The sequence below is a fragment of the Macaca nemestrina genome, chromosome 2, assembly GCF_043159975.1.
Source record: "Macaca nemestrina isolate mMacNem1 chromosome 2, mMacNem.hap1, whole genome shotgun sequence".
Lineage (NCBI taxonomy): Eukaryota > Metazoa > Chordata > Mammalia > Primates > Cercopithecidae > Macaca > Macaca nemestrina.
Genome location: NC_092126.1, coordinates 95834427 through 95851125, shown reverse-complemented (window position 1 = coordinate 95851125; position 16699 = coordinate 95834427). Strand labels below are relative to the sequence as shown.

At 36.8% G+C, this 16699-nt stretch overlaps 1 protein-coding gene across 9 annotated transcripts in view; it reads right to left on the bottom strand.

Moving 5' to 3' along the window:
* Window positions 1–16699, bottom strand: part of LOC105480101 (ATPase phospholipid transporting 11B (putative)) — a 137333-nt gene that overhangs the window by 70473 nt on the left and 50161 nt on the right. For 7 of the 9 annotated variants that reach the window (XM_011738539.3, XM_011738541.3, XM_024792433.2 and 4 more), the window contains exons 8-10: window positions 16082–16129; window positions 12710–12774; window positions 7490–7571 (exon numbers count right to left, since the gene is read on the bottom strand). In XM_011738539.3, the coding sequence (XP_011736841.2) occupies window positions 7490–7571; window positions 12710–12774; window positions 16082–16129 (195 nt within the window). Of the gene's footprint in view, window positions 1–7489; window positions 7572–12709; window positions 12775–13626; window positions 13707–16081; window positions 16130–16699 lie in introns of all 9 variants that reach the window. The other 2 variants (XM_011738546.3, XM_071091330.1) reach the window with 2 other exon arrangements.

The following is a 16699-nucleotide window of genomic DNA, read 5'->3' as shown; positions in this document are numbered from 1 at the left end:
CTTTTGCTCATTTTCTAATTGGATCACTGAATTACTGTTGAGTTTCAGCACTCTTTATGTTTCCAAACGTAAAGCCTCTGAAAGATTTGTGGTTTGCAAATATTTTTCCCCAGTCTGTAGCTTGTCTTTTCATCCTTTTAAGAGGTTTTTCACAGCACCAAAGTGTTTAACTTTGATTAACTACAACTTATTAATTTTTTTGATTGAGGAATTACACTTTCAGTGTCATGTCTTCTAGCTCTTTGTCTAACACTAGGTCCTGAAGATTCTGTTTTCTTCTAAAAATTTTATAGCTTAATGTTTTACATTAAATCTATGCTTCAGTTGAATTAATTTTTACACACAGTGGGGGTTTGGGTTTGTTTTGCTATGGATATCCAATTGTTCTAGCACCATTTGTTGAAAAAGATTATCCTTCCTCTATTGTATTGCTTTTGTGTTGTTGCCAAAAATCAACTGGGCCTATTTGTGTTGGTCTGTTTCTGGGGTTCTCTATTGTGTAACACTGATCTATGTACCTATTCTTTCACCAACACCAAATTGTCTTGATTACTGTTGCTTATATAGTAAGACTTAACATCAATAGCAACTCTTCCCACTTTTTCATTTTCAAAACTGTTCCTTTGCTTTTCTATCTAAATTTCTGAATAAATTTTCTACTTCTACAAAAAAACTTGCTGAGATTTTTATAGAAATTGCATTATACCTATTAATTGATTTGGGAAAACTGGCATCTTTACTGAGTCTTTCAACCCATGAACATGATATATTGTTCCATTTATTTAGTTCTTTGATTTCTTTCCTCAGTGTTTTGTGATTTTCAGCATAAAGATTTGTATGTATTTTGTTAGATGTGTACCTAGGTTGTTCTTTCTTTGGGGAGCAACTGTAAGTGGCATTGTGGTTTAAATGTTAATTTCCCTTTGCCACTGATGTTTCTGTTCTAATGTAAGTATTTAGTGCTAGAAATGCCTATACTGCTTCAGCTGTATCCCACAAATTTTGATATACTGTATTTTCACTGATATCCAAGTATTTTTTAAAATTTTCTTTAAGATTTCCTCTTTGACCCTTGGATTATTTAGAAGAGTTCCAGTTGTTTCGAATCTTTACCAGTACTGGGAACATTTAGTCTTTTCAATTTTTACCATTCTAGTAAGTCATGCATTTGTATCTCCTTGTAGTTTTGATTTGCATTTCTCTCATGAGCAATGATGCTGTATACTTCTTTATGTGCTTATTGGCCATTTAAGTGTCTACCTTTCACCTTTTCCCCATTTTTAAAATTGGCTTGTTTCTCTTTTCATTGTCGATTTGTAGGCAGCTTTTTGTGTATGTGTGTTTGTGTGTGTGTGTACACAAATGATGTATGTATCATTATATACTCAGGATACAAGTCTTTGGTCAGATATGTTTTCAAATATTGTCTCCCAGTTCGTAATGTGCAGGTTCATTTCTTTAAATGTTTAGCCTGATGAGCAGAAGTTTTTAATTTTGAGAAAGTCTAATTTATCAATTTTTTATTATATTTGTTGTATCCTAAGAAATCTTTACCTACTCTAAGTCATAAAGATATCTTTCTAAGTTTTCTTCTAAAAGTGTTTTTTGTTTTGTTTTGTTGTTTTAGACGGAGTTTTGCTCTTGTTGCCCAGGCTGGAGTGCAATGGCATGATCTCGGCTCACCATAACCTCCGACTCCAGGGTTCAAGTGATTCTCCTACCTCAGCCTACCAAGTATCTGGGATTACAAGCATTCACCACCATGCCCAGCTAATTTTTGCATTTTTAGTACAGACAGGGTTTCTCCATGTTGGTTAGCATGGTCTCAAACTCCCGACCTCAGATGATCTGCCTGTCTCGGCCTCCCAAAGTGCTGGGATTACTGGCCTGAGCCACCACGCCCGGCTCTTCTAAAAGTTTTATAATTTTAGCTTTTATATTTAGGTCTATGACTCATTTTCAAAACTTTCTGGAGTACAGCATAAGGTAGAAGCTAAGTTTCATGTTTTTCTCATTTGAATATCCAACTGCTGCATCATTTGTAGAAAATACTAACTTTTTTATTGAATTGACTTGTTGCTTGGTTGAAAATCAACAAACCCACACATGAATGGTCTACTTCTCAACTCTCTATTTTATTCTATGTTAATACCACACTGTAATTACTGTAGCTTTATATTAAGTATTAAATCAGGTAAGGTAAATCTTTTAGCTTTCTTAAAGAGACTGTTTTTGCTGCGCATCTGAATATGCATTTTGGCTACTGCATTTCAATATACACTTTAGTATTACCTTTTCAATTACTACAAAAAGATTGCTGTGATTTTGAGACTAAGGGAATCTATACAGTAATTGATAGCTTAACAATACTGAGCTTGACAATCTATTAATGTGATTTTTCCATTTATTTAGGTCTTAATTTCTCTTGCCACATTTTGTAATTTTCATTATAGAAATCTTGCACAAGTTAAAAAAAAAACTTATTCCTAAATATATTATGCTTTTTGACACTACTATAAAAATAATTTTTTTAAAATTTCATTTTCTGTTTCTTACTATTATATAGATATAAAAATGATTTATCAGCCGGGCACACGGGCTCATGCCTGTAAACCCAGCACTTTGGGAGGCCGAGGCAGGCAGACCACGAGGTCAAGAGATCAAGACTATCCTGGCGAACATGGTGAAACCCCATCTCTACTAAAAAATACAAAAATTAGCTGGGTGTTGTGGCACGCACCTGTAGTCCCAGCTACTCGGGAGGCTGAGGCAAGAGAACTGCTTGAACCCAGGAGGCGGAGGTTGCAGTGAGCCGAGATCATGCCACTGCACTCCAGCCTAGTGACAGACTGAGACTCTGTCTCAAAAAAAAAAATAAATTTCTCTTCATTTACCTTGTATTCTGAGACCAACTTGCTTATTATAGTTTTCTTGTTGAATACTTATGCCTGTTTATATGAAAAATCATGTGTCTTCCAGTAGGACAACTTTACTTTTTGCTTTCTAGTACTTCTGGTTTTTAAATCCTTTAACTTGTTGCACTGCATAAGGCTTCCAGAATAATGTTAAAAAGTAGTGAGTTTGGATACTCTAGGTACAAGTCCTTTACAAGATATGTGCTTTGCAGACATTTTCTCTGATCTATGGCTTGTCTTTTTAAATTTTTTATTTTAGTTTCTGGCATCTTCATAACATAAACAGTGCCTTTTTAAGTGCATTTCAATGAAGTTTAAGCTGTCAATTTTCGTGGTTCCTTTTTCATACATTTCCCATCTAAGAAATCTTTACTTAACCCAAGGTCACAAAGATTTTCTCCCATGTTTTACAGATTTAGTTATTATGCTTAGACCTTACACTTTGGGTTAGTTTTTGCGTATGTGGGAGACGGGTAAGGGTAAAGATTCAATTTTTGACATACAGACGTCCAGCTGTTCTAGCACCATGTGTTAAAAAGGCAGAGCTTTAGTGTGCAGACTTTTTAAAATAATAACTTAAAGCTATTTGACAGACTTATGGTTATTTAGACTTTATTTCATCCTGTGCCAATTTGGTAAGTTACCTGTGTTTTCAAAGAATCTGCCCATTTCATCTAAGTTGTAAAAGTCAGTGACATAAAGTTGTTCATAATAGTTCCTTATTATCCTTGGATATGTGTAGGCTCTATGGGGCTATCCCCTCTTTCATCCCTGACATTGGTAATTTTTTACTTTTCTTCTCTTATACCACTTCTCTTTTGCTTAATCAGTTAATCTCAGCAGGAATTTATCAACTTTATAGCTAGAAATTTCCCTCTAAGCTGCTGGGCTTTGCCTTGAGTCTGCAAATGTAGATATGTTGGGTTTAAATTACCATTCTATTTGAAGAAATTTAAATTTCCTTTGTGATTTCTCCTTTGACCCATGAGTCAGTTAAGAGAGTTGTTTTTTAATTTCAAAATATTTGCAGATTTTGTTATTGATTTTTAATCCAATTCCCTCATTGTCAAAGAACACACTTTGTATGATTTCAATCTTTTGGGATTTGTTTTATGGCACATCATATAATCTCTCTAGATGAACTTTCCACGTATAATTATGGAACTATTCTGGTTTTCAGTTTTCATAGGCTTATAATATACACAGTGTATCTTTTGATGTCAACCTATTTATATCTTTATATGTAAACTATATTTCTTCTAGGCAGCATGTAGTTGGGTCTGGCTCTTTTATCCAATCTGACAATCTCTGACTTCATTAGACTGTTTGATGCATTTACATTTCATGTAATTTTTGGTCAAATTTAGGACCACCATTTTGCTATTTGTTTTCTATTTGTGTCATTTGGTTTTCTGTTTCGCTGTTCTTCCTTTCTAGCTGTTTACAGTGTTTATCAAACATTTTAATATTCAGTTGCTCTAACTTACTAGCTATAAATCCTTGCCTTATTGTTTTTAATGAAAGCTCCAGAGATGAGAATATGCATCTTCACCTTATTGTAATTTATTTATAGATGCTACTGTATTACTTCATGTAAAATGTAGGACCTTTGTAACAGTTCATTTACAGCCCCTCATCATCTTTTGTGCTCTGTTTATATAAGAGAAAAAGAAAGCTTAAAATTAATCATTTGAGTTCATCTGGCACCATAAGAAGTTAAAGAGGAACAATGAGACCCAACCTGAGAAGAAACAGAGGAAATTAAGAAGATGTGAGCTGAAGCCAATGGAAAAGAGAAAAAAAATACACAAAATTAAAGCCGAAAGTTGGTTCTTTGAAAAACATGAATAAAGTGTCTTTTTTTTATTTTTTGAGATGGAGTCTTGCTCTGTCACCCAGGCTGGAGTTCAGTGGTGCGATCTCGCCTCACTGTAACCTCAGCCTCCTGGGTTCAAGCAATTCTCCTGCCTCAGCCTCCCAAGCAGCTGGAACTACAGGCGCACACCACCACACCCAGCTAATTTTGCATATTTAGTAGAGACAGGGTTTTGCCATGTTGGCCAGGTTGGTCTTGAACTCCTGACCTCAAGTGATCCGCCCACCTCGGCCTCCCAAGGTGCTGGGATTACAGGTGTGTGCCATGAATGAGTGTCTTTCTGTGCTTGCTTGCATCACTTAACATAATGATCTTCGGTTACATCCATGTTGCTGCTAATGACACGATTTCATTCTTCTTATGGCCAAACAGTATTCCATTGTGTAGGTATGTATACATTTTTTTATCCATCCATCTGCTGATGAACTGTTAGATTGAATCCTTATCTTTGTTATTATGAATAGTGCTGCAATAAACATGCAAGTGCAGATATTCCTTTGATATACTGATTTCTCTTCCTTTGGATAAAACCCAGTAGTGGGATTGTTGGACCATATGGTAATTATGTTTTTAGTTTTCGGAGACATCTCCAGACTGTTTTCCACAGTGGCTAGCCTAACTGACATGCCCACCAACACATATAAGAGTTTCCTTTTCTCCATATCCTTGCCAGCATCTATTGTTTATTTTTTTATTTTTGTCTTTTTAATAACAGCCATTCTGGCTGGCAAGATGACATCTCATCGTGGTTTTGATACACTCTTGTTTTTTGTTTTGTTTTTGAGATGGAGTCTCGCGCTCTGTTGCCCAGGCTGGAGTACATGGCATGATCTCAGCTCACTGCAACCTCTGCCTCCTGGGTTCAAGCAATTCTCCTGCCTCAGCCTCCTGAGTAGCTGGGACTACAGGCACACGCCACCATACCCGGCTGATTTTTGTATTTTTAGTAGTGACAAAGTTTCACCATGTTGGCCAGGCTGGTCTTGAACTCCTGACCTCAAGTGATCCTCCTGTCTTGGTTTCCCAAAGTGCTGGGATTACAGGTATGAGCCACTGCACTCAGCCTTGAGTTGATTATTTCTTTGGTGAAAGACAGGGATCCAGTTTCATTCTTCTGCATGTAACTATCCAATTTTCCTAGCACCACTTACTGAAGAGGATGTCCTTTCCCCAGTGTCCTCTGTTGTTTCTGATAAGAACCGGTTATCACTCATATTGTTATTCACTTACATGTGAGGCATTTCTCTTTGGCTCCTTGAAACATTTTCTTTTTCTCTGGATTCTGGTATTTTGACCATCATGTGCTTTGGGGTGGTTTTCTTTGCATTTTTCCTGCTTAGAGTTTACTGATCTTTGTAGTGTAGGCTGAAACTTTTTCCCCAAATTTTAGAAATTTTCAGACATTATTGTTTCAAATATTTTTATTCTGTCCTTTTTTCTCTTTATTTGGGAATCAATTACACATATGCCAAACAGCTTAATATTATCCCACATGGCTCTGAAGCTCTGTTCATTTTTCGTAATCCTTTTTCCTCTCCATTTTTCGACTGAATAATTTGTGTTTTCTTCAAGTTCACTGGTCTGACTGATTCAGTCTGGTGTTGAGCCCACCTAATGATGTTTCCATTTTAGTAATTATGTTTTTCAAGTCAAGAGTTTTCATTTATCTGCTGAGTTTTCCCATATGTTCATTCAAATTTTCCTTTAGGCCCTTGAACATATTTATAATAAATTTATAGTATCTGCTTTAAAGTTCTTGTCTGCTAAACGCAAGATGTAGATCATTCTGGAGAGTTTCTATTGAGTGCTTTTTCTCTTATGGATGAAATACATTTTCTTCACCTTCTGCTTATTTTTTATTGCAGACTGGACTTTATAAATAATACATTCTAGACAGTCTGTATTCTTTTATGTTCCTCAGAAGAGTGCTAATTTTTATTCCAGTAGGCAGTTAATTTCACCTGGTTGAACAAACTATATCTCCAATGCAATGAGCAGCAGTAAAATTCTCTGTTGAGTTCTTTGTCTCCTTTGCACATGCATAGTTCTAGCAGTCAGCCAAGGACTTGGGCAGAATTTATGTGCAGTTTTTAGAGTTAATTCCCTTCTGTAGCTTACCTCTCATTGCTTACAGAAGGGAATTAATGCTAATCCCCTTACATTATTTTCCCCTAACTTTCCAGCTGCTCTTCCAGCTATTAACCTTGTCCTCTGATACTTCTATCCAGTAAAGTTCAGACTTTTTGATGTTCCAAGCAGCACATAAACTGGGGAGTGTCCTCAGGCAAAAAGCTACACTCTAAAATTTTCCCCCTTGCTGCTATCATCTTTCAGGATTACACTCCCTGCCCATTTCTATTTGATTCAGGTTTGTCTCCAATGTTTTCAAATAGTTGTTTATTTAAAAATTTTTTTTTCAGTTTTAGAACTGTAATCTGCAGAAGCGTTAGTCTGATTAAGTGTTTCCACCATTTATTCAATAGTATTTATTTTAAAAGTCATACTATAGAGCATCTACTATATGCTCAATACTGTGCAAAATGTTACTTGTATGTAAAAATATAAGAAACGATCACTGTCCCCAAGGTTATTATCCTGTTTACTTAATATATATATTTTTATATAAATATTTTATACCAAATGAATAAAAAATGTATAGTTATAATTACATATAAATAAATGAAAACAGTTTTCTTACTTTTCTACTGCAGATCGTTTCTGTGATTTGCTCTTGTAATTTAATGCCATCTTAGTTTCCATTCCAGTGTATATAGCAACACCTGTAAAATAAAACAAAATTGTCTCAAAATAATCCTCTAGCATGTTTCATAAGAAATAAATATATTTACCAGCATGAAAGCTTTTAGTGTACTGCCTGACAGTTGTTATAATTTTGCTTTTCTTTAAGTGTTTTCAGAGTTTTAAAAGGCTTTCTGAGACCAATTTTGGGAAGCCCCAGTCAACTGGCTAAATGGGGGAGGGCATGGATCTTGTTCCTGAGTTATAACAGACATCTGAATGAAAAATGTATTACTTGAATTGGAATTGATAGAGGAAAGGAATCTGGAAAGATAAAAGTGTCAGGGAAGGCCATTACAAATGGAGCAGTGTTAACAAAGACAGATATGGAAAACCTCACTTCCTGTTAGGTTGGGTCAATGGATTGTGGCCACAGTGTGAAAAGCCCTGAATGCTGGAATCGGGGGTCTAGACATTATTCCATAAGCATCGGCAAGATAATATGGAGGTCTATCAGAGTAAATCAAGTAAGCACACGGAAAGTGCTATTTAAAAAATGTGTGCCTACTGAATGACTTTGAGATGAGCAAAGATGATGGTAGTAATGGGACTAAAACTGGACAACAAATGGAATTAGGTGAGACCAGCTTATAAAAAAACTTTGCACCTAGACCTTGGTTTGAATTCTAGCTCTGCCACTTATTAGTTCTACATCCTCGGGTAAGTAATTTCTGTGTCTCAATCTTCCCATCTTTAAATGGGAAAAAATACCTCATAGAATTGTGAGGTCTGTATGACAAATTAACAAAATGCCTAACAATTGAGAGATGATCAATAAATGTTCATTCCCACCCCTAAATAGCACAATTTGAAAAGCAATATAGAACCTTTCATGCCCTCTTCCTAAATACTTGTCCTGGAAGTTTTATCTTGACTTATTCCTTAAAGGCAGACTATTACAACTCAAATAGAGATTAGAGAAATGTGGTAAAATAGCCAGAATGATCCAATAGGGAGAGGTGGTACTGAGATAAAACAACAGAAGACAGACCCATCTAAAGGCATTCAAATCCACATTTTCTTTTAAGAGTGTAGAAAATTTGGACCCCATTCATTATGGTTTACTTTAAAGTAAACAGGAGTGACGAAGTTACTACTAGAAAGATGTGTTGGCCAGGTGTGGTGGCTCACGCCTGTAATCCCACCACTTTGGGAGGCCACGGCAGGAGGATCACTTGAGGTCAGGAGTTCAAGACCAACCTGGACAACACGGTCTACTAAAAATACAAAAATCAGCCGGGCATGGTGGCACACGCCTGTAATCTCAGCTACTTGAGAGGCTGAAGTACAGTGGCACGGTCTCAGCTCACTGCAACCCCCATTTCCCGGGCTCAAGCAATTCTCCTGCCTTAGCCTCCCAAGTAGCTGGGATTATAGGTGTGTGCCACCACACCCTGTTAATTTTTTTGTATTTTTAGTAGAGATGGGGTTTCACCATGTTGGCCAGGCTGTTATCAAACTCCTGACCTCAAATGATCCACCCACTTCGGTCTCCCAAAGTGCTGGGATTACAGTTGTCAGCCATCCCACCCAGCCTAATATTTCCTTTAAGAATGTGGATTGGTTTTGTGATTTTAAAAAGTATTTTCCATTGTACTGAATGGTATTCTTGACTTTTTAAAAAATATTGCAGGAAGCTTAATTAATGATCATTTTAAATGGCTATGAATAGTCCAAGTGCATGTACTAGATAGAACCTAACCATTCCCCGACCTTTCCATACTTGACTCTTTTCATTGTTTTGCTATTACAAATACTGTATGGTACCGTATTACAAATAAAATTCACCAATTCAAAATCTGGTGGTTGAATAGTTCATTACTTTCTCTTCTTTGATGCAATTTGCTAACTTGTCTTCCAGGACACTCCCGTCTCTTGGTTTACCTCCTACCTCACTATTCCCTCTGTCTCAGTCTCCTTTGCTAGTTTTTCCTCTTGTCCCAGACTTCTTTCTTTTAGAGTGCCCCAGGACTTGCACTGTTTCCTTCCCTACCTATACCTTTCACTATCTACCCTCACTCCCTTGGTGATCTCACCCAACCTCCTGGCTTTAAAGACTAGCTACGTGCTGCTGACTGTTGGATTTATTTCTCTATCACAGACTTCTTTCCCAAACTTCAGCTGCCTGTTCCACAGTTCCACCTGGATATTTAGTAGAAATCTCAAATTAATAAGCTGAAAACGAAACTGCTAATCTTCCTGAAAGGAAGCTTTTCTACCAGCGGTCTTTCTCATCTCAGTTGATACAGTCCATCCTTCCAATAGCTCAGGCCAGAAATCTTGGAATCAGTCATGACTTCTCACATCTCCTCTCCCTTCACCTTTCTTCACCTCCTTACTCACATCTCACCCCAACCCATCAGAACATTCTGAAGGCTTACCTTCAAAATACATCCAAAATCTGACTATCTTTTCCTAGTTTTGTCTGAACCAGTACCATCTCCTGCCTGGATTACTGCTATTTTATAGTTGGTTCTCACAAAAGCAGTCATAGTGTTCCTTTTTTAATATAAGTCAGATCATGTGACTCTTCTGCTCAAACCCTGTACTGGCTCACTGTGTCACTTAGAGTCAAAGCCCATATCTCTATAACCATCTCTAAGATCTGCCCCCATCCCCCATCCTCGACCTTTCTTCTCTGCCCTGTTTGCTATCCTTCACCCTCTAGCTCATCCTCCACATACACTGACCTCCTTACTTTTCCTTGAACATACCATGTCTACTCCCACCTGGTCACTAGACCTAGCCCTTGTCTGATGCTTGAGTAACACCTTCAAGTCTGCTTAAATCACCTCCTCAGTGAGGCCTACCTTAACTACTTAGTACTGCTCCCTGATCCTTCTTACTCTGTTCTGCTTTTCTGTTTTCACAATACATAATATTTTCTAGTACACTATGTAATTTACTTTTTTATTATGTTCCTTGCTTACCATCTCTCCCACTAGAATGTAAACTGTAGAGCAGGCATCTTTGTGTATTTGTTCACTGATGGATCTCAAGCACCTAGAACAGTATCTGTCATCTTGCAGGCCTTACTGTTTATTTGTTGACAGTTGATAGAGTAAACATTCTTGTATACCCTTTGATTGAATTACGGGTTGAATATCCCTAATCCACAAACTCAAAATCCAAAGTGCTCCAGATTCTTGCCATTTTGAAAACATTTTTTATTCATTACCTCATCATAGCTGGAGTAGAGATAGCAAGAATTCTAAATTTTTTAAAGCTTAAGGACCGATAAGTATTTTAAAATAATTTATAGCAAGAATATTGGACCATTAATATATACAAATGGTTGATTTGTTTCATATATAAGAATGGTTCAGGCCGGGTGCAGTGGCTCATGCCTGTAATCCCACCACTTTGGGAGGCCACGGCGGGAGGATCACTTGAGGTCAGGAGTTCAAGACCAACCTGGCCAACATGGTCTACTAAAAATACAAAAATCAGCCGGGCATGGTGGCACACGCCTGTATCTCAGCTACTTGAGAGGCTGAGGCAGGAGGATCGCTTGAACCCAGGAGGCAGAGGTTGCAATGAGCCAACACCGTGTAACTAACCTGCAGCCTGGGCAACAGAGTAAGACCTTGTCTCAAAAAAAAAAAAAAAAAAAAAAAAAAAAAAAAAAAAGTTTTAAAGTACAGTGTTATATTATAGGATCTAAAAGCCCTGAAGGTTTATTCTAGTTTCTGCTATTAGAACATTCTTATGGATTTCTTTTTAATTGTGGAAAAATATACATATTTACCAGTTTAAAGTGTATAATTCAGTGGCACTTAGTACATTTAAAATTTTGAGAATATTTTCATCACCCCCAAAGAAAACCCTGTACCCATTAAGCAAACTTTCCCCATTCTCCTCTACTCCCCAGCCCCTGGAAACTACTAATCTGTTTTCAGTCTCTATGAATTTGCCTATTCTGGGTATTTCAAATAAATGGAATCACACAACATGTGGCCTTTTATGTCTGGCTTCTTTCATTTAACATAATATTTTCAAGGTTCATCCATATTGCAGCATGCATTAATACTTCATTCCTTTTTATAGCTGAATAATATTCCATTATATGGATATATTATATTTTGCTTATTCATTCATTATCTAATGAACATTGGGCTGTTTCCAACCTTTGGCTATCATCATTAGTGCTGCTATGAACATTCTTGTACGAGTTTTTGTTTGAACACTCATTTTTAGTTACTTTGGGTATACATGTAGTGTGGGATCACTGAGTCATATAATTCTATGTTTAACTTATTGAAGAACTGCCAAAACTATTTTTCAAGGCAGCTGCAACGTTTTACATTCCCATCAGCAATGTACAAGGGTTCCAATTTCTCCACGTCCTCACCAACACTTGCTATTTTCTGCTTGGTCTTTTTTTCTCGATATATGGACTTCTTTATCAGAGAGTCTAACACTGAGAGGTAAGATATAGTACAGGTAACAGAAAAAGAGCAAATGAGAAAGAAGATCTCACAAGCTGCAGACAGTCAGTGGGTAACACAGTAGGCCAAGATACTAAGGGCCATTCCTGAAATGTGAGGAGTTAGCTAACAGCTAAAGGTTATCATCAACTTCACAATTTGCTTATAGTTGACTCAGAGTGTACTATATTAATTTAGATCTCCAAGGCAAGAGCAGTACTTATTCATCCTTTTGATCCAGTCAGTGTATGTTCGAATAGTACCTAGTATATATTCAGATATCAGTAAGAAATTTGAATGAATATATGAATGAATAAATCTGCAGTTATTAATCCAATCTAATAATCATAATGAAATTATAGAAGTGGTTTACTGTACCATGATGCCAGATTCTATTGGTTCTCACTCACCATTACTAGAAGTGTTATATAAATTATCCACCCTCAGTTTCACAAGTATCCATAAAGATAACGTAAGAGCATGGTTCTAGTCTACTATTAAAAAACAGGGATCATCAACAGAACAAAAGTATAATACATGACTACTTTAATACAAACTTTATAAGAAAACTGTCATAAATGATAATTAATAAATTATCTAACCAAAAGACCACAAACATTGTACTTTTAGAAGTACTTCATATAAAGCATTAACACAAATCAATCATTTAAAATGTTTAAATATGTACAAACCAAAAATTTCTTTTGTGTTTTTTAATCTGGCTCCACGAAGCAGGAGACTCTCTGGACCCAGAGGTCTAGGAAAGAAAGAAAATAACCATAAAGCACTGAATATATTAAAAATTCAATTCGATTCTAAAATGGTGTCTTCAGCAGAAGGTACTTAAGCTATAGCTATAATACTGCTTTCATAAAAAAACGAAATCCCAGCTACTATAAAGCTTCCTAGGGGCCGGGCACGGTGGCTCAAGCCTGTAATGCTAGCACTTTGGGAGGCTGAGGTGGGTGGATTGCCTGAGCTCAGGAGTTCGATACCAGCCTGGGCAACATGGAGAAACCCTGTCTTTACTAGAATACAAAAGAAATTAGCCAGGTGTGGCGGCGTGCGCCTGTAGTCCCAGTTACTCAGGAGGCTAAGGCAGGGGAATTTTTTGAACCCTGGAGGCAGAGGTTGCAGTGAGCCGAGATTGCGCCACTGCACTCCAGCCTTGGCAAGAGAGCGAGATTCCATCTCTACAAAAAAAAGAAAAAGAAAAAGAAAAAAAGCTGCCTAGGCCAATCTGATGTTAGTTACTGTAACAACCTGCTTTAAGATTAGTGGCTCAGAAAAATGATTATGCATGTAAATACAGTCACAAAGCCACTAGTTTCAAAATTTTTAAACATAAAATTCAGCAAAATCAAAGAGTAAGCAGTGATTTAAAAATGTGTGGCAGAAGATGAAATTTTAAAATTTTAAAGCAAAGTTAATAAACAGCTTTGAAAGGGAAAATAATTAGAACACAACGTAAACATAAATTGTAGTATGATTTGCATATAAATGCATGAGTTCTGCACAATTAAAATTATACTGAATTATAAAACACAATGTACAAGGTATGTTAGTACTTTTTCTAGGCAAGATTGCACAGTATAACTTGACTACTTGCATTGCATACTTCTTGAAGCCCAGGTCTTCTTGCTGTTTGAATTTCTCTCCATAAAGGAGATATAAAACGACAAGGAATAACTAGAAAGGAAATTGATCTTCTTAGTGATAGCAAAATAAGAATCTTCTATGGATAAGTTAAAAAGCCATTATTTTGTTGCTATTCCTTATACTTTTCTGAAATATCCATACACAGCTATACAAACCAAACAGAATCTGAACCATTTATGAAGATACCTGCAAACCCAAACACTGTAAAAAACTGCAATGAAGCAAGGAGAACCAATACAGTCATATTCGGAGTATACTCCATGGATAGTCCAAAATCAATGTGAAAACTATTTTAGGGGCTATAAAATAGTTCTTTTTCACTCAGTGGTGCCTCTAACAATAAACAGAAATACTTTTAGCTCACATTGGCATGTAAAATTGGGATACAATGACAACTTCAGATTAAAATATAACTCATCAGTTCGGTCAGGTTGTTTTAGTAGAGAACATCGTTCATTTTTTTCAACCATTCTAGGGGCTGAAGTAATGTAACTGCTATTTTCCTTCAGATATTAATGCAATTCAGACTATGTATCCAAACATTTCTCACTATTTCCCTAAAAAAATCAAAATAAACCTAGTCATAGTTATTCAGCAGGGATCCTACACATACAAAGGTCTTGCTGCAGAGTTTACTGAACATGCTCCTATGTTAATGCTTATTAAAAATATGAATCAATGTGAATGTATGGTATTTTTGCTGACTTGTCTTGAGGATTTCATTTAAAAATGCTCATCTCTTTCTGTTAGTGACTTATTTCATGCAGCCAGTACAAACTGAACATGTCCCCAGAAAAGAGGTAGAAAGTCAAATATGATTAGAAACTCAAGAGCTGATTCCAAGACTGATTCCAAATTAGGTTTACGCTCATGAGTAACAATGTAATCATATCCCATCAGCATATCTTTGAACTGACACAAAGCTTTTCATTTAGGAGCCAGAAATTAACCCAAATACTGAGGGAAAACAATCTGAAACAACCAAACAAGAAAAAAAAAAAATCAGAAAAGTAAGTAAGCCATTCTGGATTGACCAGTAAACACTCCAGCTTGCACTGAATGATTCTGAAGTGAAGAAGAGCATAGCATTTATACTTGTTAAACATTATATAAAACATTTTTCATATTCTAGACTTACTAAGCATCGTGGGTTTAAATGCATGAGGAGTGAATAAAAGCAGCTATGTTTCCTTTTAATATTACTACTTAGTATTATTAGAAAAAGAAATACAAAAACACAAATAATTTTACTAAACTATTTTGATATCATTTCATGGGATTTGTTTCATCCTCACTTGCTACTGCCACAAATTACTAGCAGATGAAATGTGAAGTGTTTTAAATTAACCCTTTCCTGGAAAAGTTTGGGTATTAATGGAGAAAAGGAGAAATAACAGATGAGGGTAAATGAATGAATAAATGGGTTACAAGTTGAGGGAAATCTCACATTACATTAACACCTTGAAGGAGGCTCAGAGCAAAAGATTACATTCTCTCTTAGCTCAATAATACCAGATGCCTGAAAGAGTGAAGCTGTATATTTGCTGAGACCATTGCTGCTTTTGGAATCTGAGAAGATTGATAAGAAGCCTGCAAACCTGAGTGACCTTACTCTGGGAGATACTTATCCACTATGATGGACTGGACTAATTATTAACAACTGAATGGGATTCTAGTAATGTGGCAGTATCTTCTGAATTATATTATTCTTTTGATGTAAGGGATTTGTGTTTGAAAACCAGGGGATGGCCTGTGACATTATGATATATACATTAGTTTTCATCCATGGTCCCTGGCTCATAACTCCCACAGCCCTTGTTACAGTCTTGTTATAATGTTGGGTGTGCTCGGCCTCCGGGGCAGGTTTTTGACCTTCTCCTGCCCCCGTTTCACCCCAAGATAGGACTCTACTCTTCCCCCACCTTTCTAATTGTAAGTCTTAAGGCCCTCCCCAGAGAGGGTCCTACTGGGGTACAGAAAGCTGATGTCATGAAGCTTCCATAAAAAACCAAGAGAAGTGGGTTGGGAGGGCTTCCAGAGGTTTCTGGAGAGTTGCATACCCAGGAAGAGCAGGGAAGCTCCACAACCCTTCCCCAATACCTGGCCCTGAGCAACTCTTCACCTGTATGCTTTGTTTACATTTAGTGGTTTATTATAAAGGATATGATAAACCAATAAGAAGAACAAGCAAGCAGTGCTGGGTTGACCACTAAACACTCTAGCTTGCACTGAATGATTCTGAAGTGATATAATAAACCACTAAATATAAACAAAACAAACAAAAAACAACAAAATCAACCCTTTCCCATGATGGGCTGCTTATTTACATAATCTCCCTTTGGAACTTCTAGTCCCTCCCCCAAACAGTTCCCACTTAAAGGTAATTAGATAACAAAAATTCTTACCTTACAATTTCTTCCATTTGTTGGGTTATGATCATTCGTCCCATGAATCTACCAAAAAATTCACCATATTACAAAATTATATAATATCACTTATGATATCAATGGCTGGTTTTTTGCACCATTCTTTTTCTTCTTTTTTTTTTTTGAGACGGAGTCTCGCTCTGTCGCCCAGGCTGGAGTGCAGTGGCGCGATCTCGGCTCACTGCAAGCTGTGCCTTGTGGGTTCACGCCATTCTCCTGCCTCAGTCTCCTGAGTAGCTGGGACTACAGGCGCCCACCACCACGCCCGGCTAATTTTTTGTATTTTTAGTAGAAACAGAGTTTCACCATGTTAGCCAGGATGGTCTCAACCTCCTGACCTCGTGATCTGCCCACCTCGGTCTCCCAAAGTGGTGGGATTACAGGCATGAGCCACTGCACCCGGCCTGAACCATTCTTATATAGGAAACAAAAATCAACCATTTGTATATATTAATGGTCCAATATTCTTGCTATAAATTATTTTAAAATACTTATCGGTCCTTAAGCTTTAAAAAATTTAGAATTCTTGCTATCTCTACTCCAGCTATGATGAGGTAATGAATAAAAAATGTTTTCAAAATGGCAAGAATCTGGAGC